This window comes from Pseudopipra pipra, chromosome 13 (assembly GCF_036250125.1).
Source record: "Pseudopipra pipra isolate bDixPip1 chromosome 13, bDixPip1.hap1, whole genome shotgun sequence".
NCBI classification, from domain to species: Eukaryota; Metazoa; Chordata; class Aves; order Passeriformes; family Pipridae; genus Pseudopipra; species Pseudopipra pipra.
In genome coordinates this window covers 6,855,020-6,881,386 of record NC_087561.1, presented here as the reverse complement: position 1 = coordinate 6,881,386, position 26,367 = coordinate 6,855,020, and the positions used below count along the sequence as shown (strand labels likewise).

The window sequence follows — 26,367 nt, the reverse complement described above, 5'->3', positions numbered from 1 at the left end:
CCGCCCCTGTGCCTCGAAGGCTGCTGGGGGCTGTAGTCCCGCCGGCAGGTGGTGTTGCGCTGCGGGCGGGTGGCGGGACTGCAGCTCCCAGGGCGCCCCGCGGCGTGGCCGTGTTGTGCCTCCGTGTCGGGGAGAGGAGGAGGAGGATGGTGACAGCGGGAGGATGGAGGCCGGTGAGGGGCGCGGGGCGCGGGCACGGCCGGCGGGGCGGTAGCGACGGGCTGGGCCGGCGCCCTGGGGGCCGCGGCAAGGGGTCGGGCCGGTGCCCCGGGGGCCACAGCGGCGGGAGGCGCCGGCGGGCTGAGGGACGGACGGGGCGGGGGGGTGCGATCTGCCGTGAGGGGCTCGCCTGGAGCGGGGGGTCCCGCGGCCTCTGCCGGTGCCAGGGCTGAGGGGCTCGGGTGAGGGGCTCGGGTGCGGGGCGGCTCAGCTGCCAGCCCGGCCCCAGGAGGCGCCGCGGGTCGGCCGGGAGCGCTCGGAGGGCTGAGGGAGCCTGGAGAGAGAAAGGACACCCCGGGCGAGGAAAAGAGACCCGGGGAGGGGAAAAGAGCCCCCGGGAAGGGCAAAGCCCCCCCAGTGGTGCTTTCCCGTGGGGTATGAGCTGTCACACGGCGGCCGCCGAGGGGTCGCAGGTGTCTCCTGTCGGATTTCGAGGGGCGAGAGCGTCTTAGGTGTTTGGACCCAGAACAGGCGATTTGCCCTCCAAGTGCAGCGAGCGGTGGGTTCTCTGCCGGGGAAGGCAGGGCGCAGGGCGAGGGGCTGTTTGCCCAGCTGGCAGCCCCAGCGGGTCTGTCGCGGTGTTCAGCGGGGAAGGGGCAGTGGGGCTCGGCAGCGCTGGCCCCGCCGCTCCAGCCAGAGGGTGGTGCAGCTCCCTTTGGATGGCTGGAACGTATATTTTTTACATGAATTCTTATATTTTTTTTATATACTTAACAGCCGATTGTTCGTTCTTTATAGTGGATACACGTGCACTTACTTTAAGAATAAAATAAAATTGTGTCTGCTTTCACTTTCAACTATTGATTTTTCTATCAATATATTCCTAAGATTGTTATCTAAAATAAAGGGTTTTACGTTCATTTTTACGCTTGAAGGCATGTTTCACTCTTCCAAAAAGCACTGCTTTAATCATCTAGAAAATGGTTGGACTGTCTTCTTTTAGTAGTGTTAATTATTATTTGTTATTTTACACTAGATAGATCTAATGTTGAATAATAACATTACTATATCTTTTTTTTCTTCCTCCTGAAGTGTTTCAAATCTCCAGTTGAGAAAGTAAAACCCAGTCTTGCTAACACTTTTCACATGCTTCCCATTAAGCACGAGGCTGTAATCGCTCTGATTTCTATTTTTTTCGTACATTTTAGATCAAGCCATAGTGCCTAAATTGGTTTTTTCCTTCCCTCATTATCTTGAATCAAATCTCACCCTCGCTGCAGTCATCCTGAACTTCTGCCACTGGCTTCAGTCAGACTGCTTAAATCAAGGTGTTAGTCCTGGTGTTCTCTCAGCAGTCGCTGAGGATCAAAATAAAAACCAGCCAAGGCATTGGATATTTCAGTGTCAGAACAGCTTTTAAAGCAAAAAACTAAAAGCAGCTGACAGTACTGATCAGAACCCCCAAAGGCTGCAAGGACTTGCTGCAGCTAGTTCAGTCTGAGAGCTCCAAGGTGTGCATAAAAGAACAAAGGGATAAAATGGAGTTTGAATTTTGTGTATTCCTGTTCAGTTTTATCTAGGTATGAAAACCAGATCACTATTTTGTCAGACTACTTAGAAGAATTTCCAGAAACTGATGAGCCAGTGTGGATTCTAGGAAGGCAACACCACCTAAACACAGGTATCTGTGGAATTAAATTATCTGTTACTTCTGTAGAGCATTCATAGATTCACATGCAGCATCAGCAGCTCCAGATTTCCTGATGTTCCCTAAAAGTCTCATGAGAGAAGTTTGTTCCTTTTTATCAACATGGCATCAGGTATAAGCAGTGGAATTCCTCCTGTACAGAAACCAGAACCAAAGCCAGTGTGCTTCCAACTGTAATTTGTGCAAAGTGATTGCACTTGCAGCAAGGGCTGTCAGGTGTGAGCCTGGTCACTTCCCAAGATCAGCTGCCTCAGATAAATAAACAAATTTTGGGAAATGTTCAGCCTCACTAATATTATTTTCCCATGAGGGATGCTGTCTGCAGCCTGTTACGTGCCACTAAAAGGATATTTCAAAAGAATAATAAATGAATCTACTGCACATACTCTGGTGAGAGTAAATACCTAAAAGTTATGGCAGAGCTCTGTATTTATATAAAAATAAGGATTCAGAAATGAGCTTTGCTCCTCGGGGAGAAGACAAGGGCATCCTGTGTTACATGTCAAAGGCAGTGGCCACCAATGCAGGCCTGGTGTTCAGGACAGCCCAGGGTGCCGCCTGCAGCCTGGATCAGCTGAGGGATCCTTTGGAGAGGCCAGCCAGGCTGAGCCACAGCAGGGAAAAGGAGCAAATAAGAGTCTTAAGCATTCTTCAGAGCCTTTGGGAGAAGTCTGTAAGTGCGTGTGTTTAAACAAACAAACAAAAGATATTTAATTAAATTTAATGTTATTAACCTGTTCTTAAAATGACTTTGTATTGGGTTTGGAGGTAGAGCATAATTCCGTGAGGGTTTGCATGTAGGAGTTATTCACCTTTTTTAACTTGCTTTACCAGTTCTTTCCTGAGGACGTAGTTCTCCAGGGCTGTTTCATTCCAAACCCCATGTAAAACTTCATTGGCTAATAATTATTTCATCCTTAATAAGTTAATTTTAATTAGCAGTCTACAAAAGCTCTCTGTGTTTCAACTGCTAAAAATATTTTAAGTATTAAGGGTCTTGTATGTAAAAGCTAACAAGAGCCTTCCACACTCTCCATATATTGACTGTACAGGGAAAATTGGAATTTTTCAGTTTTAAAAATCTGTTTTAATAATTTCTTTCTTCTCAAAATTGTTCCAGACAAATCTAAGCTATTGCTGGATATAAGTGCTCGTCTCTGGTTTACGTATAGAAGAAAGTTTTCACCTATTGGTGAGTATGCAGCAGTCCAGCTGCCTGCTTGTGGATTAGCAGGATTAGTGATCATGTTAGGGAGTCTAAAATTATTTTTACAGTATTGGAATATTTTCATCATAATTTTAACTGTTTATGCAAACAGAAGATTTAAAGCTATTAAAAACCCTGTTTGCCTCTACCTGTGTATAATCAGGTCTTCATGTTTATAGGGCAAGCAGTAAAATTACAGCAGCACTGTAGAAAGAAAAGAGCTTGCTCAGTGCCTTTAGCCTGTAGTACAGTTGTTAGAGATTTAACTTGAAGTTTTCTCAGTGGCTGCACTCAGTGTAAAGCCCACGTTGGTTGTGATGAACTTTGTTTTCAGGAGGCACCGGTCCCTCGTCTGACGCAGGCTGGGGATGTATGCTGCGCTGTGGGCAGATGATGCTGGCCCAGGCACTGATCTGCAGACATTTAGGAAGGGGTGAGTACTGTTGCTGAGGGAACTTTTGTGTTGCTTGGAGGCTGTTTGATTCTTCTGTAGTTTTCCATAAAAGTGTAAAACCTAAATTCCTTAGCGAAACTTTCCTTGATGCCCTGATAGAAGTTACAAGTGAACTATTCTTGTCTAACAGGTTAAAATCACGCCAGCCTTAAGCAGAAAAATAGAAATGGAGGGAGGACAAAGAGGGAATCCCACTGTTGTTATTTTATAAATCTTTTTGAGGAATATCCAAGTTGAAGCCATGGGAAAACTTGCCACCACGTGTCTGAGTTCTTCCCCTCTCCTCATTGCTTACATAGCCCCCAAATGTTGGCACACAGTGACTGTATGAGTAGTGACATAGTGATAGACACCTCACAGAGTACTTCACAAACCACTGACCCATCACCAGCCTGAGTCCAAACCCCACAGCAGACCCCGTTATTCCCTGCTCTTAAGCCTGTATCAACACCTCACATCCCAGGGTCACAGGTGACAGTCATAGGGCTGCTCTCTGTGTAGCTCCTCTATCCATTAAATTTTTATGGTTGGGTATGTGATCCTTATGCTGTGGTGCCATGTTTTCTATGACAGCATGATTTATGGATTTATCCACATTTATAACTCACATTTATAACTGAATCCACAGAAGGATTTATCCAGTTGAATAACTGAATCCAGAGAACGGAAGTGCAAAGATTTAACTGAAGGAGTAAGCAAACAAATCACCTGAGAAAAACTAGAATTTGCAGTATGTATCTGCTTCATAGCATCAGTCCTATGATGTGCTTCTCTGTCAGTAAATGTGAGGTAACCACCTCACATTAGAAGCAGAAGCTTACATGGCAAAGCCATGGTTTGGGTTTTGCTGTGGGAGAGGGCCAGCATTGTGTTTGGACTTTGCTTTATGGATCTTACCGTCCTTCAAATGCTTACAAATCTAACAAGGTCCCAGCAAAGCAGGTAGTTCTAAACAGTCTTGAAAGCTCTCATAGAGCAATAGCCATCAATTCTCAGCAGTGATCACTTGGGATATACTTGCAGTTGACATTTTTATTTTAGTTTCCCAGCTATCACAATCTAGCCTGTGATGATAAAGGACAGCTTGATAAGAAATGACAAGCTGTGACTTCTAGGATCTCTAAATAAAATTAAATATTAGAGATGGATTGTACATTAGTCTCTTAACATCTCAGTGTATGGCTTTCTACCATCTAGAAATTTGATCAGAATGATTGAAACATTATTTTTTTAGTCTGTATAACTTTTTTTTTTCCTGTAAGATTGGCAATGGGAAAAACACAAAAAACAACCAGAAGAATATCATAGAATCTTACGGTGCTTTCTAGATAGAAAAGATTGCTGTTATTCCATCCACCAAATGGGTAAGAACACACACCAACTTTTTTTTGTCCATTGAAATTCCTACTGTGTTGAAACTTTCTCCTTTGCAATAAGTTAATTAAAAAATTTTAAAAGGTGACTGTGAAGACTGTGTGTATGTTAATACATAAATAAAAATGCATGCAAGTGGGTACAAAGTGTAATAATTCAGAAATGTTATTCACTAAGACCTAAATAAGGCTGTATGCTAGAATCTAGCTCTTGGTAAAGTATTCAAGTTTTGGGTACCAGAGTTGATAGTTTTAAAACAGACAGTCACAAAGCTTAGTGCTGTAATTTGTAATTAAGGACATATTTGTAATTCTTGTTACAATTTAGGAACTTTTAGTAAGGGAACTAGGAGTCATTAAGATTTGAAAAGAGCGTAGATTGAGAAAATAATTGTTGTTGCTAAATACAGTTTGCAGTTGCTCTAGAATGCATGTCAGAAGTAGGCCATGCTATTTAACATACACTGTGACCAGCTTCTCTGTGGTGTTCTTTGTGTGTTTTCCCTCACAAAAACAGCGCAGATGGGTGTTGGAGAGGGGAAGTCCATCGGAGAATGGTTTGGACCAAACACAGTTGCTCAAGTACTCAAGTAAGTCACGTCTCCATAGCTCACTGGGAATGTTCCCCCAGGGCAGCTGAGCTCAGACCACGCTGAGGCCCCAGGGCAGTGCCAAAGGATGATCTCCTTCCCTCCCTCTCTCTCAGAATCAGGAATGTCTGTGCCATGTGTTTGCAAGCACAGTGCAGACCATGGTGTAGCCCAGCGGGCAAGTAGTGAGTCAGGACTGGGTGAGTTCTAAATTTTAATATACCAAGAGCTGTGTGTGTATATATATATATATATATATATGTATATATACCTGCAGAAAGGGCTCTCTGGCTATGCTGTTGACATGCCCTAACCTTGGTAAGCTCCGGCAAGGAATATACACTCCTTGCCTCAAAGTGGCACAGCTCTGACAGGTCAGGAGTGCCACCTGATTAGATTAGAGTGGTGCTGTGAAGGATCTGAGTGAAGCCATCCAGGCCAGGGAGGAACTGAACTGCAGTTCCCTGCTGTCTGAGCTGCAGTGCTGCCTGAGGCTGCTGTGTAAAACATGGAAGCTCCTCCTAGTCTAGAAGCCACACTTAAGAGAGTTGACTTTGCTCCATTCCTGAGGGATTGGTGGAGGTGCCAAATCTCAAGTGAAGGCTAGACTGCAGGTCCTGGGTGCAGTTTGCTGCAGCTCTGGGACAGACACACACTCTGGAGAGAGGAGCTAAGGGATGCCCTGGCCTCCAGTTCCTTTCCCTTACAAATTCTCCATGGCTGAGCACTTACATACTGTTTTTTCTGGCTTATTTTAGATAGCTGACTGCCTGTGCAGCCTAAAGGCATAGGTCCCTTCCCCAGACTTTTGGATGTCACACAAGTGGACAGAAACTTGTTGAAGGGCTCTAATTCCCCCTCCTAACTTGAGGGTGCCAAAAACTTTTAGCTGCTCTGGCTTTTAACACCCTGAGTCTGCTCTCTGCACATGCCCAGAAATAGTTCCACTGAATTTAGTGGAAGTAAGCACTTAAGCACAAAGTTATGTGAAAAACTGGCACAGGAACTTTTTCCTTCTCTAGACAATGCCAGGCACTGTGGGCAGGATCCCACTGTGGAGGCTGTTAAATGCAATAAAAAGTAATAAATCTAATTATGTGGTTGAGCTGTTACTATCACTGCATTTGGCTAAAGGACAAAACAGCTTTCACACAGTACAGTGTGTGTGCTTTTCCTGGAACCACTCTGTATTTATTTTTTCTAAATATATTAAATATTAAAGTTATCTTTTTTTTACATGGAAATTTAAAAAAAATGTTTTTCCAAAGAAACAATTTTTTTACTCAAGAACCATTTAACTATCCTGAATTAAAAGCTACCCCCATGGTCCTAATTAACTTGTGTTAAGTATTACCTTCATGTTTTCTAGGAAGCTTGCTTTATTTGATGAATGGAATTCATTAGCAGTTTATGTCTCTATGGACAATACAGTGGTCATTGAAGACATCAGTAAGTGAAACAAAAGTTTTTTCAGAACTACTTTAATGTCTCAGCAAATAATAAAAAGTAGCTCAAACTCATGGCAAATTTAGTTGTTTGGGAAAACTACATTCTGGCAGCATTAGAGTAACAGTTGTACTTGATGATCTTAAAGGTCTTTTCCAGCCTAAATCATTCTGTGATTATTTCTTTGGTTACAGTTTTTGATTTGACTCCACTCTCCTGAATGTATCTAAATATGAACAAAATACTTGGGGCCATCCCTACTTGTTCCCAGGGTAAGAAAAGCAATACAAGAAATACAAATTCAGGTTTTGGGTTTCCAAAACTGAAGTTAGCACAAAATGACGAGGCCTTTTTGTGGCCAACTTACATACCATGCAGTTGAGGAAAAAGTGGAGTTCGGTCTGTGCTATCTAAACTCCCACCCCAGCCATGGAATGAAGTTGCAGTATGTAGAAATACAGAGAACTGCTTTTAATACAGAGTTTGCCAAAGATTTGCTTCTGTTGGGCAAAAGAGAAACCAGGGTCAGATCCTAGAGAAACACAGGGCTGATTTGCAGATGTAAGGAAGGTGGGTTTACAAGCAGTATTTAGCCACAGCCTGGTTCTACTTTTGTCCCTTCTCCTGGTTATTTTATGTCTGCATCACTGGAAGCGAAGAGTTCCTGAAGAATTTCTAGTGCTTCATCTCTGCCATATCATTTCCCAGGCCAAGCTTGACAGCATTAATACTGCTAGTAGTGAACGTAACTTCTGTCCTAAATTTTCATCCCCCTGCCACTTATCTCATGTCTCACTGATGTGCCAGCACATACTCTGTCTGCCAGAATTACTTCTACTAGAGAGTTAACAATTTCCATGCCCTGCTCCTTTTGCCTTAAAACAGAAGCTCTATAGAGCTGTCTGGAAAAGTAGCTCAATCCACGATGGAGTGGAAGACGTGCTCTGTGTTGCTCTGTGCATTCACTGATCTCTGTTTCCATTCCCCAGAGAAGATGTGCTGGTCCCCTCCCCAGAGCAGCAGCGTTGCCCACAGCAGTGCACATTTGCACAGGAGTGCTCTTGGCCGAAACAAGAACACAGCAGGATTCTGCACAGGCTGGAAGCCCCTCCTGCTCATTATACCTCTCCGCCTAGGGATAAATCACATAAATCCAGTGTACATTGATGCGTTCAAAGTAAGGGGTTTTTTCAGTGATTGTTTGTTATTGTGAAATAAGTTCAGGTATCTGATATATCAATAAACAAATCAACTTCAATTTCATTTTTCTCTCTTTGAACTCCTAGGAATGCTTTAAGATGCCACAGTCTTTGGGAGCATTAGGAGGGAAACCCAATAACGCCTATTATTTTATAGGATTTTTAGGTAAGGAAGAAAGAAACTTACTCCGAATATCCATATGAGATGAGATGAGAAAGAGAAAGGGTTTTCCTTGGGAAGGGGAAGCAGTTCAAGTATGAGAATGGAAATGAAGAAACATGCTGGAAACTTCAGGAACAGTATGATACCATCATAGGAACAGAGCTTGATGTAAAATAAGGAATGATATAAGCAGGAACAAGACACATAACATTCAACAAGTGTCAAGTGTCACTGCTGCTGTAGTACTGAATATTTCCTAATGATTAATACTTTCTAATGAAGGATGTTTTGTTTAGTCTTTTGCTTCAGAGTTTTCATAATTTACTTTCTCATAGCAGTATCTCTTTCACCTTCTTCTATGCCTTCCTTTATTAATTAATGCCATAGTTGATACTAGATTCAGTCTTTCAGATTTCACCCTGGTTTGATCCATAACTTTTTGGATATTTTGTTCTTCCTTTTGTAAAATCTGAGCTGTTTTAGTCAGACTTATTTGTTCCAATTTCTGAGTGAATGCCTAACGGGATTACAGATTGCATTTGTGGTCATCCTGTACCTCTTGATCTGTGGAATGTTAGGGATTACAGCAGTTGAGATTTTTAAAAAATCTGGACCTCACACAACTAAAGTATGAGACAAAGGTACAACAAACCATCCAAAACATCTACCCTAACAGGTAACAGTAGGAAGGTGTGTTAACTGCCCTGTGGGAAGCTCTTGTGCCTAACTTTCCAATTCTTTTAAAGACTCCCTAGCTAGAAAGTCAAGATATGGACTGTGCTGATAATCCAATTTGTGTTTTACAAGTGTGGATGGAATAAGTGCTTATGGAAGCCTCTTGCTTATTATCACCATATGGATTTTACCCCTGCAGGCAATGAGCTGATCTACTTGGACCCTCACACCACTCAGAGTTTTGTAGATTCAGAAGAAAACGGCACAGTTGATGATGAAAGCTTCCACTGCCAGCAAGCCCCACACAGAATGAAGATCATGAATTTGGACCCTTCAGTAGCTTTAGTAGGTGTTAGGAAATAGTAGATGTGTGTACTTTATTCAAAGCAGTACCTCTGTGTATTGGTAAGGGCACTAACGTGTTTTCTTGATCACAGCCAAGATCACAGAGCAGTCTGCTACAAACTAAAATTTAACACGTGGTGGTTTATATAGTAACTGCATAGGATATGTGAATTTTAGGTCAAGCAGGGAATTCACTTGTGGATCCTGGGGAGACAATTAATTTTCTTTCCTGAGCAGCCATTACCTTTTCTAGAAGTATTTTGAAGGTGAAAGCAAGGAACTGAATCAAGTTTCCTTATTTTATTGCATGTATCCATGCTTGCTCTGGAGAAGATACTTACCTGAGCTTAATTTGTTTTATATAATTTACAAATCTTTAAATAGAATTACTTGTAGTAATTCTATATCCAGTATAGGTAACAAGAATACTGTAGTAGGTGAAGAAATTCAATCTGATGACATGCCAACATCCTTTGGTTGGGTTAGGGGTGATTGTCACTTGAGATATAACCAATACATAGTCACCACAGCATCCTTCACTCATTGACATATTGTAATTTCTTAACACTACTATGTGTATTCTTTCCCTAGGGCTTCTTTTGCAAAGAAGAATGTGACTTTGATAACTGGTGTAGTCTTGTACAAAAGGTAATGCTACTATCTTTATTTGTTCTGTATGAAACCATGTTTACTGTTCTTTTTTTGAAGTGGAAATTCCCTGCCTGCAAATCAAACAAGCACCAGCAAAGGCTGCACTAATGATCAGGGTAAGATGACACTGCTGAGTTGCTCATGGAGCTTGTTCAGCATTTTGCAGCCCTGAGCCCTGGCACTGGGAAAACAAATCCATGTATACCCTTACAGAGTTTGGCTTTTTTTAGCAGTACTGTGTTACTGGTTGATACTTAGTCATTTACTGGGAAATACATTTTAAACTGCCACGTTGTAGCAATTTATTTGTTTGTTTGCTTCCTGATCCTTATTTATTTTTTGACATAATAATATGTGTACTAATTCTGACTGTTGGTCCCTGGTACCACAAAAGATCTGATTCTCTCAGTGCAGAATCCCTCCTGCTGAACTGTGGGATACAAAGAAGGTGCTTGCTGCCACAGGAAAAGGACTTTAGGATATTTCTGCAAGCAGTTGGGATATTAAGCTACAGAAATATGAATGTGAAGTAACACCAACTTCTAAAGGCATTTAAAAAAAAAAAGGCTAAGGAAAGCAGCTTGTAAATAACTGAATAAAGGATATGATGTAGCTTACCTGATAGGATTGAAATTTGGCTTCAATAATAACTTGTTTCTTCTGATTAAAACCTATCTTTCAGAATCTGTTGGGTATTTTTTTGAGATAATGGATCTGTCTTTTGTTCTCATTGATCAACAGAAAACTTGAACACAGAGAGGTCCATGCAAGTAATTTTCATTTAAAAGGCAGAAAATACCATATTCTTGGTGTCTGCTCCATGTAAACAAAATTATAGGTGTAAGGATATCAAAGCTTATAATAACACATTGATAATTTGTAGGACAGTTTAAGAGATCCATCTTTCAGGTGTATTTCCAAGTAGGAAAAGAGATCTGTGAAGCAGTGATTCATAGTGGCAGGTACCTGAAATAACAGGTGTGCACTGCCTGTCTGCATACAGCCTTTGTTATTGCATAGACATACATAATTAAAAATGTTTTTAATTAAGCAAGACACTTTTTGTTTTGTATTCTGTCCTCAGGAGATTCTAAAGCAGCAGAGTCTACGGATGTTTGAGCTGGTCCAGAAGCACCCACCACACTGGCCTCCTTTCATACCTCCAACCAAGCCAGAAGTGACAACCACAGGAGCAGGTGTGGTACCAGCTGAAAGTGCTGCTGGGCAGCACAGTGCTTCTCCTTAGCAAACAGGAGAATCATCACAGGTGGAATAACTGGGCTTTCCTGAGGATCAAGCAATCACTACATGTCTTCTTACAGAGTATCAGTTATCCAAACAGGCCACGTACAATTTACAAGTCCTAGCACAATGTATTTTTAAATCTTTTTTTCAAAATATTTCAAAATATTTCAAAAGCCACGTTCCAGAAAAATGGTGGTGGGGGGGTTGGTTTTCTTTTAAGTAAACAAAGTCAGGCATGTCTTTAGATTCTAAATTGTTTAATTTTTTTTTCCAGAACTCATCGAATCTACAGACAAGCTGTTTGAATTGGAAGAAGAATTTGAAATCCTGAGCGTATGAAGGAAACTGTGGTGACCCTTCTGAGTATTGAACATATTGCTAATATTACTGCATTGACTTAAATCACACAGCCATGTTAGCCCCAAAGTGCCTGAAATCATGGATAACAGAGCACAAACACCTGGTAGCATCCAAAACTCCAACAGTGACAGTTCCTTCTGTCAAACAGCTTCCCCAGAGGGAAAGGCAGTGAAAGATTTTATTATAAGACCCTGAAAGGGAACCTGTTTTTAATGTGTCTTTCCTGAAGACAAATGGACCTCTGACATTAAGGCAAAAATATGTCTGACAATGGGCTGTATGTTTGGAGAAAGGGATAACACAAAATGGGTATTTCTTGCTCTCTTATAATGCAATAGTTTAGTTCTTAAAGCAAAACAGTCTTCAGTTAAGGAGGATGTTTACTTCTGTTCCCTCCCATGGGCTGCATCATAGAAAAAATGCATTGTCTTGTTTAAAAGATCGACTGGATCAGGAAAAAATCGTTTCCTTGTTAAATATTTTAACATGTATTTGAGCAACCACACTTTATTACAAAAATGTTTCTGTGAAAGGAACTATGTCTAACGTATACGTTTTGCAATAGCCTTCCTGTTCCTGGGAAACCTCAAGAGGAACAGGAGACTCAAATAGTTGATACAGATCACAACCACTGTTATAGTTATGATATATTTCACTTTGACCTTAAAATTCAATCATTAAAACTTAGGCTGACTTTTCTTTGGAGCTTAAGTAAGTCAAAGGTGGTTTAACTGTACCTTATTTATTTTTAAAAAGATTTACACAAGTTTCTCTGTTACAGCACTTTATCTGTGCATCTAATAAATTTCTTAAGCTTTTCATAGGTTGTATGCTGCTATATTTTGTTAATTTGTTTGTGTGAACTAAATATAACCCAGGTTATCTTAAAACTTAATATATAGGTATATGCAACTTACTTAATTGTTGGGGTTTGACTTGTTGCCTTTTGAAATCTGTTTTGGTAAAAGTGCCTTAATTCTCCAGGTTTATCAGAACAGCTGGTGCAGTTTTGTTTCTTAGGCAGAGTATCTCTCTAGCAGCTATAAGAAAACCAGCTCAGAATAAAGGCAAAGATCTTTTAATCCATTATGCAGTTCCTTTTTACTATCAGACAGTCCCCATTGTGGTCATTGTGTCACGACAGTGTAATGGACGTGAATCGCAGTTTCATCTTCAGCAATAAATGACAACATAGAGAAATCTTGCATGCTGTCTGCTCTCACTTGCACTTTGTGATCAGGGCCAGTGGGACTTCCAAGAAAATAGTCATAACCTGGTCACAGCTCACCTTGTTTGCCTTCAATGTTTATTAACCACGATTTGGAAACAATACATGTAGGAAAAATAGAACTTTCTTCCCCCTCTCTGTGGATTAGCTGCATGGTTTTTTTTAAAAAAACAAAGCATTACTTCTTAGTTAATACATGAACTTACTGTTCCTGTGACAGCAATTGCAGCCCTCTCCTCCTCCTGAAAAAAACAGCCCTTGCTCTGAAATGCTCAGTCTTGAGCAGTTAATGCTAAAAAAAAAAAAAAAAAAGCAACAGGTAAAGAAACCTTTCCTCAGTGGAGCAGAACAGGCTCATTCCCCACCACGCCCCTGGCCATGGGGAAACACTCCTCAGGGGAGGCCTGAGCCCCACAGAGCTCCTGAAGATTCTGGAGTGGGGTAAAGTGATGGAAATGAGGCTGATGGGGAATGGAACCCAGGATGATCTGTCTGTGCCAGGACAGCTAAGAAGTAGACTGGGTATCCTGCATGAAAGGATTGCCACTCATGGGTGTTAAAATGCCATAAGGATATTTGCAAAGCACATCCAAAGCAGTTGCTGATCTTTCACAATTAGGAATAAGTGAAATGAAAGACTACATTGTCCTTCACAACTTCCCTGCTCATCTCCAGTGTGGTTCAACTCCAGAACACGCAGAGGTCTCTGCCCCTCCCTCTTGGAAGATAATAATGTGTTATGCATGTAATCATCATTAAAGGTAAAAATATTATCTGCTTAAAATATTATCTGCAAGTATGTTCTTAAGTACTTTGCTGGACAGAGTTAGAGCCCTAGAACCTCACAAAGAAATCATACTTTAAAATAATGCCTCAGTCTTGCATTAGTAAAAATTGTCTGAATAATTTTAGATTTTTAAGCCAAGGTGACAGTGTATTTGCTAGGCACTCCTTTGAAATGTCCTTTCCCTCAAAATATACAAGGATAATCCAATTAGTGGCACTTCTCTTTAATTATGCCCTGAAGGAAAGCATGACTAGTTAATGGTGTGTACACTAGAAATACAGTTTTTTAAACTAACAGCAAAAAGCCCAGAGGAAGCAGTTTACAACACATTGTGACTGTGGGAGTAGAAAATGTACATCCCATACCCACTTACTCCCATGTCTGCATAAGCTCACGTGCCATCTAGTAAAAGCTCTACTTCTCAAACACACACAGCTTGAATAATTACAAAATAAATGTGCCAAGGCTGCCTCAGAAAGGAAATACATGTTCATAGTAATAGAACATTTCTGGTGACTGCAGGTAGATAAGCACGGACCGTGAAATCAACATTTTACCTGGAATATATTTCAATACAAAGCTATGAAAAATACTAGAGGAGTTTTGGATTCCTCATCCCATCAAAAACTGCATTTTTCGTAGCTCTTCAGGGTCAACTGTGGATGACAGTCTGAATTAGAAATGATTACCTGTCACTGGAGGAAGGAATGTTTCATCTGGATAATAAGCAAAGCAAAACATTAATTTTTGAGTCTAAGAAAATCAGTTATCAACCATTAATGCATGGTGTTTCCAAGTCACCTACAACACACAAATTTTAGCTAGTTCTGTATTTCATAAGAGAATGAGTCTTCACTCCCTTACACTAGACCAAGTACTGTTTGCAAGGACACCAGTTAAGCATAGCTTTGGAAAAGTCTCTCTGGATGATGACTGGCATGTGCCCTGGACACGAGTGGTGTGAGGTGTCAGCTGCTCTCCAGTTTGAACAAGGAACTCGCAGAGACTTTCTGAGGTAGCCACAAATGAGGGGAAAAAAACACTGAATAAAAGCATAGCACCATTTTTCATTCAAAAAGTGGTTTCAGAGCACTGGTCTTTCCCTCCTCTGTGCGCGGTCAAACTCCTGGACTTGACACTTGATTTTTGTGGAATTCCGTCTGTCTCGATTCACCCATCAAACACACACAAAACAGGTTCATGAATTTACCCTTCTTCAATCCGTGATGGCTAATCTGGGGTAACAAGGGCTGTGAATGTAACTGCAGTTCTGTCCCTACAAGTTCTTCATGCACACCTGGCAGCGGCTGACCCGCGTCCGCAGCTGTCCCGCTTTCAGGGTCTCTGAGGGAGGGGCACTGACAAACTGCTGCGACTGCTCCACCGTCGTCAGCCAGAAGCTGTACTTGTTGGCAAAGTAATGGCACGTTCCCCGAGCCCCGTTGCACTCGATGAAGGGAGTAGCACGGAAATCCTCCAGGCAGGAACCAGGCGAGACAAGGGACTGACCTCCACCCTCTGCCCCGGCCGCAGTGTGCTGAAACAAAGATGTCGAGTTATGTGAGCTCAAAGGAACAGAATGGGTGGTAACCAAGGGGCTCTGCCAGTTCTGGTGCTAAAAGGAGTGAAACAGGCAACCAAAATTATACCTTAGCTCTGTCTTTTGAGTCAGGGCTAGAGGGGAAGAAGCAAAGGAACGTACTTAGGCTGAATTTACAGGCCTGGTATAATGGCAAACCAGCTTTTCACTTGAAAGTTGGGAACATTTGGAAACAATAATGCTGACATGTTTTCCTAACAGTCTTACACTAATGAGCCTCTAGGAGAGTGCAATGGAAAACTTTTTCCACTGAGAGGATTAAGTCAATACTGTAGCTTAATTGGCATTTCCACATTTAAAGGCAGGAAGAACAAAGAATATCTGTGGCAATACAGAACTAAGGCAGCAGTGTTACCACCAAACCTGATCAGGTGCTAACCAGAACAAACTTCCAGAGCTACAGCACCTCAGCTGATAAAGAAGAAATGCACTTGGGCAAGAAGAGACAGGGCTTCAGGTTCCTTTAAGTAACTCATAGAATAGAGCCTCAGCGACCTCATCAAGAGGAGACCTAGAAATGTTTACAGCTGCCTTTGCATTAGCAGTAGTATCCTCACCATAAGGAAGGAGTATCCTATCCATAGGCTGCGCCAGCCCAGGGGACACTGTGGGATGGTGATGTCCTGGCTGTGCACAGCCACAGCCTGGGAAGGTGCTTCGCATACGGAGCAACGACTGATGTACTGTGGGATCTGGGTGCTGTCCACCGGCATCATGGGGATGGGAGCAGTGGTGGAGAGCCAGTAGGACTTGTCATTTCGGCTGGCGTAGTAGCACACCTCGTTGATGTTGCAGTAAATAAAAGGCATGGTGCTGAAGCGAGGCAAACACGAGCCAGCAAAACCTGGAACAATTGGAGAAGTGGTCAGAGCAGGCATCTACCAAACTCTCCAACTCACACACACCACATTCGTGGTGGAGGAGGGCACGAGTGACGCTGCTCCCAGCACAGATCCAGGCCAAGCAGGCTGCCACCACCTCTGCTACAGCCCTCTGTGCTACTGGTGAGGATTGTTCCTTTGTTTATGCCTAAGAGAACTCTGTCAACTCACCGAGATCCTGGTTGTGTGCCTTTTCCTGCCCCTCCACGTACAACAGGCTGTAGCCATCCCAGAGCTTATTCATTCCTATGGGACACGGTGGGATTTGGTCTGACTGACTGTGCTTCACTAAAGTGTATCCAACACCCACACTGCGACCAGGCATTCCCGGCAAACCAAGTGAGCCCGGCTTCCCAGCAACACCTAGGAGACAGAAAAGGAGTCACTGTTACCAGTAACCAGTGTGGACATCAGCTGGCCCTATACCCCATCTTGGCATTGCTGTCATTGTGTTTATGTCCATCCTGTACAATGAGGACTCCAAATTTTGATGGTTGTTATATGAATAAATAGACTACTTACCAGCTCCAAAAGCAGTCATTTCACAGCAGCACCCACCCATTCTCTACCTAATTTAATTTTGTTTGCCCAACAACGTGTATCTCGCAGTACAGTAATTCTGAGGATCTCAAAGCACCAAGGAAAAGCTAATGGATTCATTTTTGCTATAGTGCTCTCCAGGATAATATTCCTTCTCTTTCTCACTGTGCCTTTTCTCCTCTACTGTCCAGCCCTCACAGCTGTGGTCACTGTGAATACTAAAGCCCTCTTTTACATCTCCAAGATGATTCCCACATTCACAAAACACTAAAACCAAAAGGTGTTCAGAATTGTACCTAGGGAAACACCAGCAGTGACATCAACAATGACATGTGACAGAACTTTCCTCACTGAAGACTGGATTTCCTTCATTTCAAAGCACAAGACCACTAACATCCTCTGGTCTTCCTAAGGTAATTGGCTATTGAGGAGGGTCTCTGCAGAACCTGAGACAGAATTCTACTGATTGCTTCTTTTTGATCTGTGCTCCCCAAATCATAAAATTACCTTCAAATCCCTGTGGTCCTGGGGCACCCGGAGCTCCTGGATCCCCAGCTATGCCAGGTGTTCCAGGTAAGCCATCACGTCCTTTCAAACCAGATCTTCCTGGCAGACCTTTTGCACCTGAAACACAACGCAATTATTAATATCATTATTTCCCCATACTAACGCCTTCACTCCTACGATCATTTTCCAGAAGGGAAATAGGTTGTCAGCAGCCATGCTGAGAGCTCCCTCTTCACTAGCTGTGGTTACAACCAACCACCTCCATAAGGGACTCCACCGGATCCAACTGTCTGTTAAAGGATTGAGAAGTGCAGCTGAATATTACCCACAGCTGAAAATGCAGCACTGAGATCTTGGATAAGCCACCGACTTCAGCCTGAAGCTACCTCAGACCTAAGACTCAGATTTCAGTAAAAGAGAATATTAACATTTAAAAATCACCTAAATGGCAGTGCTGAGAAAGTGACTTGTGGGGCCTTGGAGAGCCAAAGGGTGTCAGACTCACCAAAGTTGCTTTGCCTAACAATACAAACCTCAGGACTACAGGCTGAAGTTCCCAGCGCTTCCCCACTTACTCTATTCTGTTGACAATTCAAGTAATTCCTAGTGGTGAATCATTTTCATGACCACTTTAGTTCCTAGGACCTGGTATTGTATCAGCTGCATCACAGACTGCTACATTTTGGTGATCTGAGTGTACTTTTTACCTGGTTTTCCAGCTGGGCCCTGGAGTCCGGGATCTCCATCAAAGCCAGGGACACCATCAATTCCTGGCAGACCAGGTAAGCCTTTAGGGGCTGTGACTTCTTCTGGCTGTGGGGTTATTCCTGGAGCCCCTGGTCTGCCAGGGAGACCTGCACATGGGGCAAAGGACAGTGTAAATACCCCCTCCACAAAAAAATCACAGTTTTGGTGCTAATCCTGATACAAAGGATAAGAATGAGAAATTAAAATCACCTTTGTACATCAGCACTGGAGATCTTGTAAAAATTATGTCAATTTTGACATAAAAATTATGTCAATTACTTCAATCTCTAAAAAACTAAGAGTCTCCCAAATAAGCCCATTAAGGGGGCTCTGAAATCCTCCCCAACACAAACCATGTGCAATAAATTGCAGGTTTTTAAATCCTCCAGCACTCACCTCGACGGCCCATTTCACCTTTCAGCCCAGCATAACCAGGATCCCCCGGAGGCCCATCTTTCCCTGGCATCCCCATAAGGCCAGGCTCACCTCTTACACCTGCAAGGACACACAGCTGAAGGCTCAGGGGCTGAGCACAGGCTCCTGATTCCGACCCACAGCTGGAGCTCTGGGAAATACAGTGGTGGCAGCAACAGCATTTTGGCTCTGAGATGGAGGGGAGCAGAACCCTTAAGGAAATCTCTGCTCATTCTGACATCCAGAATGGCTGAAGAGCCCCAAGACAAGAATTTCCACTGCTACCTAATTACACTTTATTGAAAGTACTCTTCCTGTTCTTTGGGTAACCCAGGGACAGTGTTTGGGGAGAACACATCTTTTCTGTTTGGAATCCATCACTGTGCACAGCACAGAGGCCTGTGGATCTGACAGCCTACAACGACAGCAGGTCTTCACCTGGCAGTGGTTCTCCATCCTTTCCTGGCTTTTGAGCCCTGTGGTTTCTCTGAAACCTTGTTCCTGAAGATCTTGTGGGCAGCTGCCCTTTAGCCTCCTTTGGTACAAACCAAAGAGAGCAACGTGTTCCCTGCCTTAGCCCAGAACATCTCTTAACTCCTACAATCCTCTTAGGCTCTTGTGGAGACCTAAATCCACCACACTAATGCCTCTGAGCATACAGGACAGGTGAGATGAAACAGCATCTCCAGTCTTTGCCTAAAGAGCACAGGCAAGGGGGTAACTGTGGTGACAAGCACAGTGCCATTGCAGGTGGACACCATCTACTCAGAAAAAAAGCCACCAAAGGTAAGAGGAAAAAAAATCATTCGGGGCACACTGAAAAGCACCTGGAGCTGGCCTCACTTTGCTGCTTTTAGAGTCAGTAGGTAAAACCTGCATGAGCCAAAAGGGAAGATTTAGACATTTAGACATCAAACTCAGCTGTTACACCTGAATGAGGCCACAATAACCACCCAACAGCCATTCATGCTGGGGAGATGACATTTCAAGGCAAGATTACCTTTGAATCCAGATGCTCCAGGGAGTCCAACTGGACCAGTGAGTCCCACATCACCCTTAATGCCTCGCAAGCCAAGAACACCAGGGAAACCTGGATTGCCTGTGTCACCCTGGTCAGAAGCTGGGCCAGGGGGCCCTCGTGGTCCTGGTAGACCTGGAAAACCTAGAGACAACAGAGTTAATTAGCAAAATCTATTCCTGGGGTAAAGTAAATTCTGGGGTTACCCCCGATGTGTCTTTCTAGAGGACAATCATTGTTTGGGTGTCTACATTTCCAAGGGTGTCATCCTCCCAAAGGAAAAGAACCAGACCCCACCTGCTTATATCCACTGAGGTCTCAAACTCTTTAATCCTTTTAACCACAGTAATCCAGATTCAAATTCTGGGCCTGAGAGTAACCCTTGCCCTACATGGTAGCTCCTGGTGACTCAAAAATTCCCTAGGAGAAGGAGAGCAGTGGCTTCAAATCTTTGGCTGGGGAAAAGTCTCAGCCTCCCCAACAAGGCTGTGAGGTACTGAATGGGTACCAATGCCATCATGACAAAACTTTCAAACTACACACATACCTGGACTCCCATCAGTTCCTGGATGGCCAGCATCTCCAGGTCTCCCACGTATATCAGAAGGAAGAGAAGCTCCAGGTGTTCCTGGCAAGCCAGGCAGTCCCATAGGACCAGGGGGACCTAGAATAAGAAATACAAAGTGAGACAGTGTAGCCAAAGTCTTCATAGATTTCAGACATGGACAGAAGTAGTGGCTGAGAAGCATTTTTATTGAGGAGAACAAAGAGACATCTCACTACACAAGGGGAAAAATTACACATTGTGCTGTTCAGGAGAGGTGTAGAACTTTAAGACTGTTTCTCAAATAAAGGGCCACATCACAGAATTAACATTTATCTGTCAAACTTCTAACCCCCTTTGTGGCTGCAGGAGTTCTCTTTGGTAATTCTGCTGACCATGCAACCCATAATTGCAGCTGCAATACATCTTGCTTACAGAACATCATTATTTACCCATGTCTCCTGCTGAGCCTTTTGGTCCAGGGAATCCTACAGCTCCTCTACCCAGGCCTGGAGAGCCTTCTTCACCCTTTGTACCTGGGAGACCTGCAGGTCCTTTCAGCCCAGGTTCACTCAGACCTAAATAAACATGGTTAACAAAGATAAGAGAGCCTATTCAAATTGTCTAATAGCAGTTAAATTATTACACAAAGTAAGTGGTAATAAGAAATTAGCCATTTACTGCTGTCTCTGCTGTTTTCAGTAGAGCAACTGAAAGAGAAGTGGTGCCTCACGTGCTAATCTAGTTGTGCAGAGTGAATTTATACAATCTGTGAGATGCTGAGAGAGAAGCATGTGACTGTTCTGGTCTTCCCACAAGCTCTTGCACAAGAAAGGGAAAACCACAGTCCTGTGACAGGATTTGCCTGCCAGCCTGTATGGTGTGTCTCCCGAGAGGACACAACGTAGACTCAAGCTTTTGGTCTTTAAATAACCTTGTGGACTTCATGCTCCAAAACAGAGAGCTCAGTTTGCACAGGCTGCTGCAGAAGGCACACAGGCACAAGCAGGGCAGGGCAGAGGCTCCCAGGAAAAGCTGCAGGGAGGTGTTCAGCATGTTACCCTGAGTAAACACTAAGCAGCTCCCTCAGGAAAATTGTGGAGGGATTATGCTGTAAATGAAATATGCTGTAAATCATTACCTTTTGATAGAGAATATTTTAAACAAAGAAAACACAGGTTATCATTTGAGTTTCACACATGAAGATTGTCCATTTTCATGCACAAAACAGCTGCCACAAATTGTAAGTGATACTTTACAAGATATAAAAGGAGATTTGTAACTAAACAAGTCTTTTTGGTAAGGTCTTTCTCCACTTCTTTACATTTAGTGAAACACTGTTTGCAAAATAGAACCATATTCTATTTCATATGATCAAAAGAAGGAAAAAAAATCCAGCAAAAGCTTCCTAAAAGCAGAATCTGGAATATAATCAAAGAAATCAGCTTCTGATTTTACTGATGCCTTCCTTGAGCTCCATGTAATGGAGGGCTCTGAAAAGCAGTACAGAAACATTTCAACACTAAGCCCAACTCAAAGCAAGCATTCAGTGCTGCCTTGCTCAAATCAAACATCCATTAGAAATGGAACAGTTTTATGATTTCACTCAATCAGTTTTCCAGCAGTGACATAGTCCTTCAGGAATTCAAGGAGAACCATCACTAGAAAAGCCTCCTCAGCTCCACAGGCTGCATCCTGTTCTGACTGATATAGAAGAATTTGTTCATGCACATTCAGTATCCTGAGGTCTTTTTTTCAGGTCATAATTAAATCCAGAACTGGGTGAAATAGGGGAATTTTGTGGGAAACACTGCTCTCATGATGGAGCAGTGTATGCATTTACCCAGATATGACACTTCCACTATGCATTTCCTTTACCTGGTGTTCCAGGAGACCCTTTTGTGCCTTGCAAGCCATTCAGACCATTTAAACCTGGAAATCCATGAAACCCTGAGGAGACAATGGGAACACGTAAGTGAACAAATTACCAAACAATCTAGTTAGATGGAAATGCATAAGATGCTCCATGGAGAATACAATGCCTAAGGAAACCTGACATACAGGGGAACATAGGATGCAAAGTTTTCCTTCACACAAGCCCCCTTCATGGAAACTCTTCCCACTGCTCTCACCAGTTTTACTCTCAATGAACACCCATCAGTGATTCAGACCAAGCAAGAGCCCCTCCCTCTCCAAACACTCCTCTGCTCCTTTCTAGCAGCTGGTGCCTGCACAGCACTGCCAAGAGTAGAGCTGATTTCCCACGCACAGCTGGCCCACACACCAGTGCTGCCTGCCTGCTGTGATAAACTTGGCCAAAACACTGGTTTTCTGACCCAACTTCTCCCACCATCTGCAGGCTCCAGATATACCTTTAGGTCCTGCTGCTCCGCGAGCTCCAGGGAATCCAACGGATCCCGGCTGTCCTGGAGGTCCTGGTGGCCCAGGGACTCCTCTCGGCCCAGCATTTCCAGGGATTCCTAAAAGCAAGCAGAAAAGTATTTCTGTACTATACATCACACCCAGGCTGAAACAGCTCCATCTTACAGCTTCTGTTCCTGCACTTGACTCCTAAGATGGATGAAGAAACTACTATTTAAATAAAGCAAAACCAGATCCAAATCTTTCCTCACTACCACTACTAGCATCACACATCATATTTGGTGGCTCATTTTAATCATAGCAACGACATTCTTTATCATCCACTAAGTGACACACTGAAACAGTTCACATACCACACAACTAAACTGTTTTTCAAATAAAATATTTCAATAACAACTTCCACTGTTGCCCAACCTTTAATCTTGATAACTATTGGGAATCTACCTGCTAGATACCCCACAGCCCAAAGACACTTATAGCTGCCCTTCTGGGTAGGTTTGGCTCTAGAGAGGGAGAGAACAGAAGCACTGAGATGAAAGAGCTGTGAAGAAGCTGCTACTGCTTGTATCTAATGAAGGTCTTTCCTATTTGTTGATGGAATTCCTTTAGGTTTCAATCGTGCAGGATTCACCATATTTGACTGACAGGACAAGGTGACACCTTACACTAATGTCAAAGAAAATTCCCATCTTCTTGCCAACCTTCCTATTTAAGCCTCAGCTGAGACAGACCAAACAGGGCTAAGGAAACATCAAGGTGAGGTTGTTCCAGTCACACCATGAGCTGCAGAACTGAAGAGGCCTAGTCCAGTACCTGCTGGCCCTTCTTGGCCAAGATCTCCTGGGCTGCCTTTGGGTCCATTCACCCCAGTGTTTCCTGGGTAGCCTGGTTCACCCTTGAGTCCTTCTCTCCCTCTCTCTCCTGAAAGGATAAAATCATACGGCACAAGTCAGACTGGAGGAAGGTGTGAAGAGGGTGAGAATGTGATATGTTGAGGTTGCAGCACTTGTGTCTGCTTAGCCATTGTCTGGGCCCTGGGCTGGACTCCCAGGATGCCAAATATCAGTGCAAGTTCACAAGTTCCTCCTCAAGAAGTGAAGTGGACTCAGCATTAGAATTGGGCTGGTCTTAGACATGTTCATTATCATCCAGATTTGTGCCCCACCTGGATTCTGGACTCCTCAGATCTCACTTCCAGGAGAGGGCTAAAGTATTTAAATTCATAGATTACAAAAATACCCAAATTTGGCAATGCCATCCTGTTTAGTCTCTAGAATTTTGCTCTTCAAGTGAGCAATCTAGGGCTATTTTACCTGGGAACCCTGGGTCCCCTCGCTCTCCTTTTGCTCCAGCAATGCCAGGAACCCCAACAGACTCTCCCTGGTCACCTGGAAAAGAAAGGGAAGACCATTCTGTAAATGATTATGGACAGGGGTTTCCAGAGCTCCTCAATGACCCTGTTTATGAAAACAAACCTTGCTAAACTTCAAATTCATGGAGCAAACAAAGACAATAGCAAGTGATGCACCTGAGTCTGGAAACACTTATAACCAGCAATGGATGCAGATCCACTCATGCAAATGCATTAGACAGGCATTTACAGGTAATTCCACAACATGCTGCACTTCACACTTTTGATGTGAGGAAATGAGAGAAAAGGTGCCTCTTGCACTGTCCAACATGGTTCACACAGTGCTGTGGCCAAACTTTCAATGGAATATGAAGTATTTAGGCTTAGGACGGGTCTTGTCTGAATGAAGCCCCTTACAAGGGGACTTGTGCTTTTGAGCCAGTCACTGGAGAGCAATGGACACTTCCAGAACACTACTCATTCCTTTATGTCATTAGTATTAGGACTGTGTATCCTGAAAGACCATGTACACTGTGAAAGATTACTTACCCTTTGGACCAGGGAGGCCAATAGGTCCGGGGAATCCAAGTATTCCTGTGATGCCATCTGAACCCTGAAAAAAACCAACACAACTAAAATGAGCCTTTGCTTTTTATTATTGCTGACCCCAGTCTGGGTTATGTGGGATAACAGAACACAAATGTGTAGGAAGAAATACTACATTTGTCGTAATAATTAATAGTAATAATTAAATGACACTACTAAAGTGTCATTTAACAGTATGAGCCAAACAAAAACAATCTGGAAGTTTTGTAAGGAAAAATCCTGCCAGCTTCTGCTGCTTTACTACAGAAGCACCAATTAGAACACAGGATTCTGCTAAGAGCATCAGAGAAGATGAAGATACTTAAGAAGGTATTTACCCTCTCTCCTGGCATTCCTGGAAATCCCATGATACCATGTGCGCCCTTCTGCCCTGGCAGCCCAGATTGTCCAGGTGGGCCAGGGAAGCCTGGGTCACCATGAAGACCTCTCTCTTTGCTTGCTAACCCAACTGGACCAGGGAGACCAGGCTGCCCACGGCTTCCTGGGATTCCTTTATCACCTGGGTTATACAGAAGAGTGTAATTTCAGTTAATAATCCATAACAGCTGGCATTAGATCTGCAGAACGGAGCTTCAAAGGAAGATTGTTTTCTCAAAATTCAGAATTGCCATATGCAAATCTTGCTGAATGGGAATGGCAGAACAGAAAACAGTAATACTGCAGGCAGGCACTGTCAGAAGGACAGACCATGCTCCACTGACAACAAGCCCAATTACCGAACAACTGACACTAGCAACTAACTGCAATGTTGTGAAATACCTCTAGGTCCAGGGAATCCTCCAAGTCCAGCTAATCCAGGATCTCCTTTGTCTCCTTTGATTTGCAGTGCTTGTTCTGAAGGCCCAAGAACAGGAAGACCTGGTGGACCTATATCACCTCTGTCACCTGAAGAAATAAGAAGTCAGGAAATCTTGCAAAATAACCTAGCAGAGAAAGGTCATAGCACTAGAAGCCTGCAGATAAAACCAGAACTTCCATGCCTCCTGGTGTGAATTCATCAGTAAGTGCTCAGCATCTTTGTCAAACAGGTCAAAGCATTTCACAAGGAAGAAAAGAGCTAGAAACAAGATACCAGACACAGATGTCTCAGAACAGCCTCCCAAGTCCCTCTGCTGCACATCCAGAAAAACCATTTCAGCTGTTTCTCACCTTTTTGACCTTGAAGTCCCACAACTCCAGGGCTTCCTTTTCCTCCAGCTGTGCCAAGAGCTCCTTTAAACCCGTTTACTCCAGGGACACCAGGCAGGCCTGGCATGCCAGGAAAACCAAGGAGGCCAGAAGATCCTTTCTCACCTGTATAGAAATGTTGAGAAATAGAAAGAGAATATTAGTCTCTCCTGGTACACTGCAAACCCACCTAGGTGGGAGGTAAAGGCTGTCTGGGTCTGGCCAGGTACCCAAATCTGAGTAGTCAAACTTCATGGCACAAGCACAGCAGTGCCACTTCTTTCCCAGATCTCCATCTATGATGCTTTCAATCAGCACTTTTTAGTTCACCTTTGAGAGCCTGGTCCTGCTTCCACTGCAGAGCAAACCCAATCAACTTCTTAATGTGCAGATCCATAGCTCTGTTGCCCTCTGCCTAAAATAACCAGAATTCTCCAAGTAACCAGCTACTGTGTTGCTGCTTAATGACCACACCGACTGTAAAGTTTAACTTGCCATTTGATTTGTGCTTCATTCTCTCCCTTTTTTCTATAAATTTCATTCAGTGTTCATAATTTCTTCATCTTTCTTGCCTTTCTATCTTGATTTACACAATCCTTTGTCCATAACACCTTTAAGACAAATTTCCTTACAACCATTATTTGATAATTAAATCCATAATTCATAACTCGGCAGCAAAACAAATGCAATCCAACACTAGTTGGAAATTTATTCTCTTCTGACAAGTTGTGCCTGAAATCACTATTAACAAGGTTGGTTTTTGTGGGCACAGTAATCTCAAGACTGAAACACATACCTTTTGGCCCAGAGAAACCCGGATGTCCATCTTGACCAAAAGGTCCAGGTGGCCCCACGAATCCTCTTTCCCCAGGAGCTCCTGGAGCACCATCAAGACCTGGGAAGCCTTTCATACCAGCAGGGCCTTGTGGACCAACATCCCCCGTCACACCTTTGACTCCAGGAAGCCCTGAATCAACACAAGAAAGAACTCAATAGAGTATATTGCACAAACACCAGGAC

The 26,367-nt window shown here is 43.3% G+C and overlaps 2 protein-coding genes across 3 annotated transcripts in view; one reads left to right on the top strand and one right to left on the bottom strand.

Moving 5' to 3' along the window:
* The first annotated feature begins 53 nt into the window (after positions 1-53).
* On the top strand, positions 54-12,780 carry ATG4A (autophagy related 4A cysteine peptidase). Its single transcript, XM_064669822.1, has 13 exons — positions 54-173; positions 1,730-1,840; positions 2,988-3,059; positions 3,409-3,507; positions 4,791-4,892; positions 5,419-5,491; positions 6,861-6,940; positions 7,927-8,114; positions 8,224-8,302; positions 9,174-9,319; positions 9,911-9,967; positions 11,055-11,166; positions 11,490-12,780. Exons 1-13 carry the CDS (start codon positions 164-166, stop codon positions 11,552-11,554), a joined length of 1,194 nt encoding a protein of 397 aa, XP_064525892.1. The 5' UTR covers positions 54-163; the 3' UTR covers positions 11,555-12,780.
* Positions 11,456-26,367, bottom strand: part of COL4A6 (collagen type IV alpha 6 chain) — a 115,839-nt gene continuing 100,927 nt past the window's right edge. For both annotated transcript variants that reach the window (XM_064669815.1, XM_064669816.1), the window contains exons 28-45: positions 26,144-26,314; positions 25,330-25,473; positions 24,940-25,065; positions 24,498-24,679; positions 24,124-24,187; positions 23,537-23,611; positions 23,037-23,144; positions 22,214-22,321; positions 21,720-21,791; positions 20,294-20,419; positions 19,845-19,961; positions 19,280-19,441; positions 18,262-18,360; positions 17,826-17,972; positions 17,119-17,235; positions 16,243-16,434; positions 15,748-16,034; positions 11,456-15,127 (exon numbers count right to left, since the gene is read on the bottom strand). In XM_064669815.1, coding sequence (XP_064525885.1) covers positions 14,867-15,127; positions 15,748-16,034; positions 16,243-16,434; positions 17,119-17,235; positions 17,826-17,972; positions 18,262-18,360; positions 19,280-19,441; positions 19,845-19,961; positions 20,294-20,419; positions 21,720-21,791; positions 22,214-22,321; positions 23,037-23,144; positions 23,537-23,611; positions 24,124-24,187; positions 24,498-24,679; positions 24,940-25,065; positions 25,330-25,473; positions 26,144-26,314 — 2,558 coding nt within the window. In that variant the 3' untranslated portion in view covers positions 11,456-14,866. The remainder of the gene's footprint in view (positions 15,128-15,747; positions 16,035-16,242; positions 16,435-17,118; positions 17,236-17,825; positions 17,973-18,261; positions 18,361-19,279; positions 19,442-19,844; positions 19,962-20,293; positions 20,420-21,719; positions 21,792-22,213; positions 22,322-23,036; positions 23,145-23,536; positions 23,612-24,123; positions 24,188-24,497; positions 24,680-24,939; positions 25,066-25,329; positions 25,474-26,143; positions 26,315-26,367) is intronic.

Bases quoted from the DNA above. Each gene is read 5' to 3' on its own strand.
- ATG4A (XM_064669822.1), top strand. The intron at 5,492-6,860 runs GTAAGTCACGTC...CATGTTTTCTAG, and splicing joins ACAGTTGCTCAAGTACTCAA to GAAGCTTGCTTTATTTGATG. The intron at 8,303-9,173 runs GTAAGGAAGAAA...TTACCCCTGCAG, and splicing joins TTATTTTATAGGATTTTTAG to GCAATGAGCTGATCTACTTG.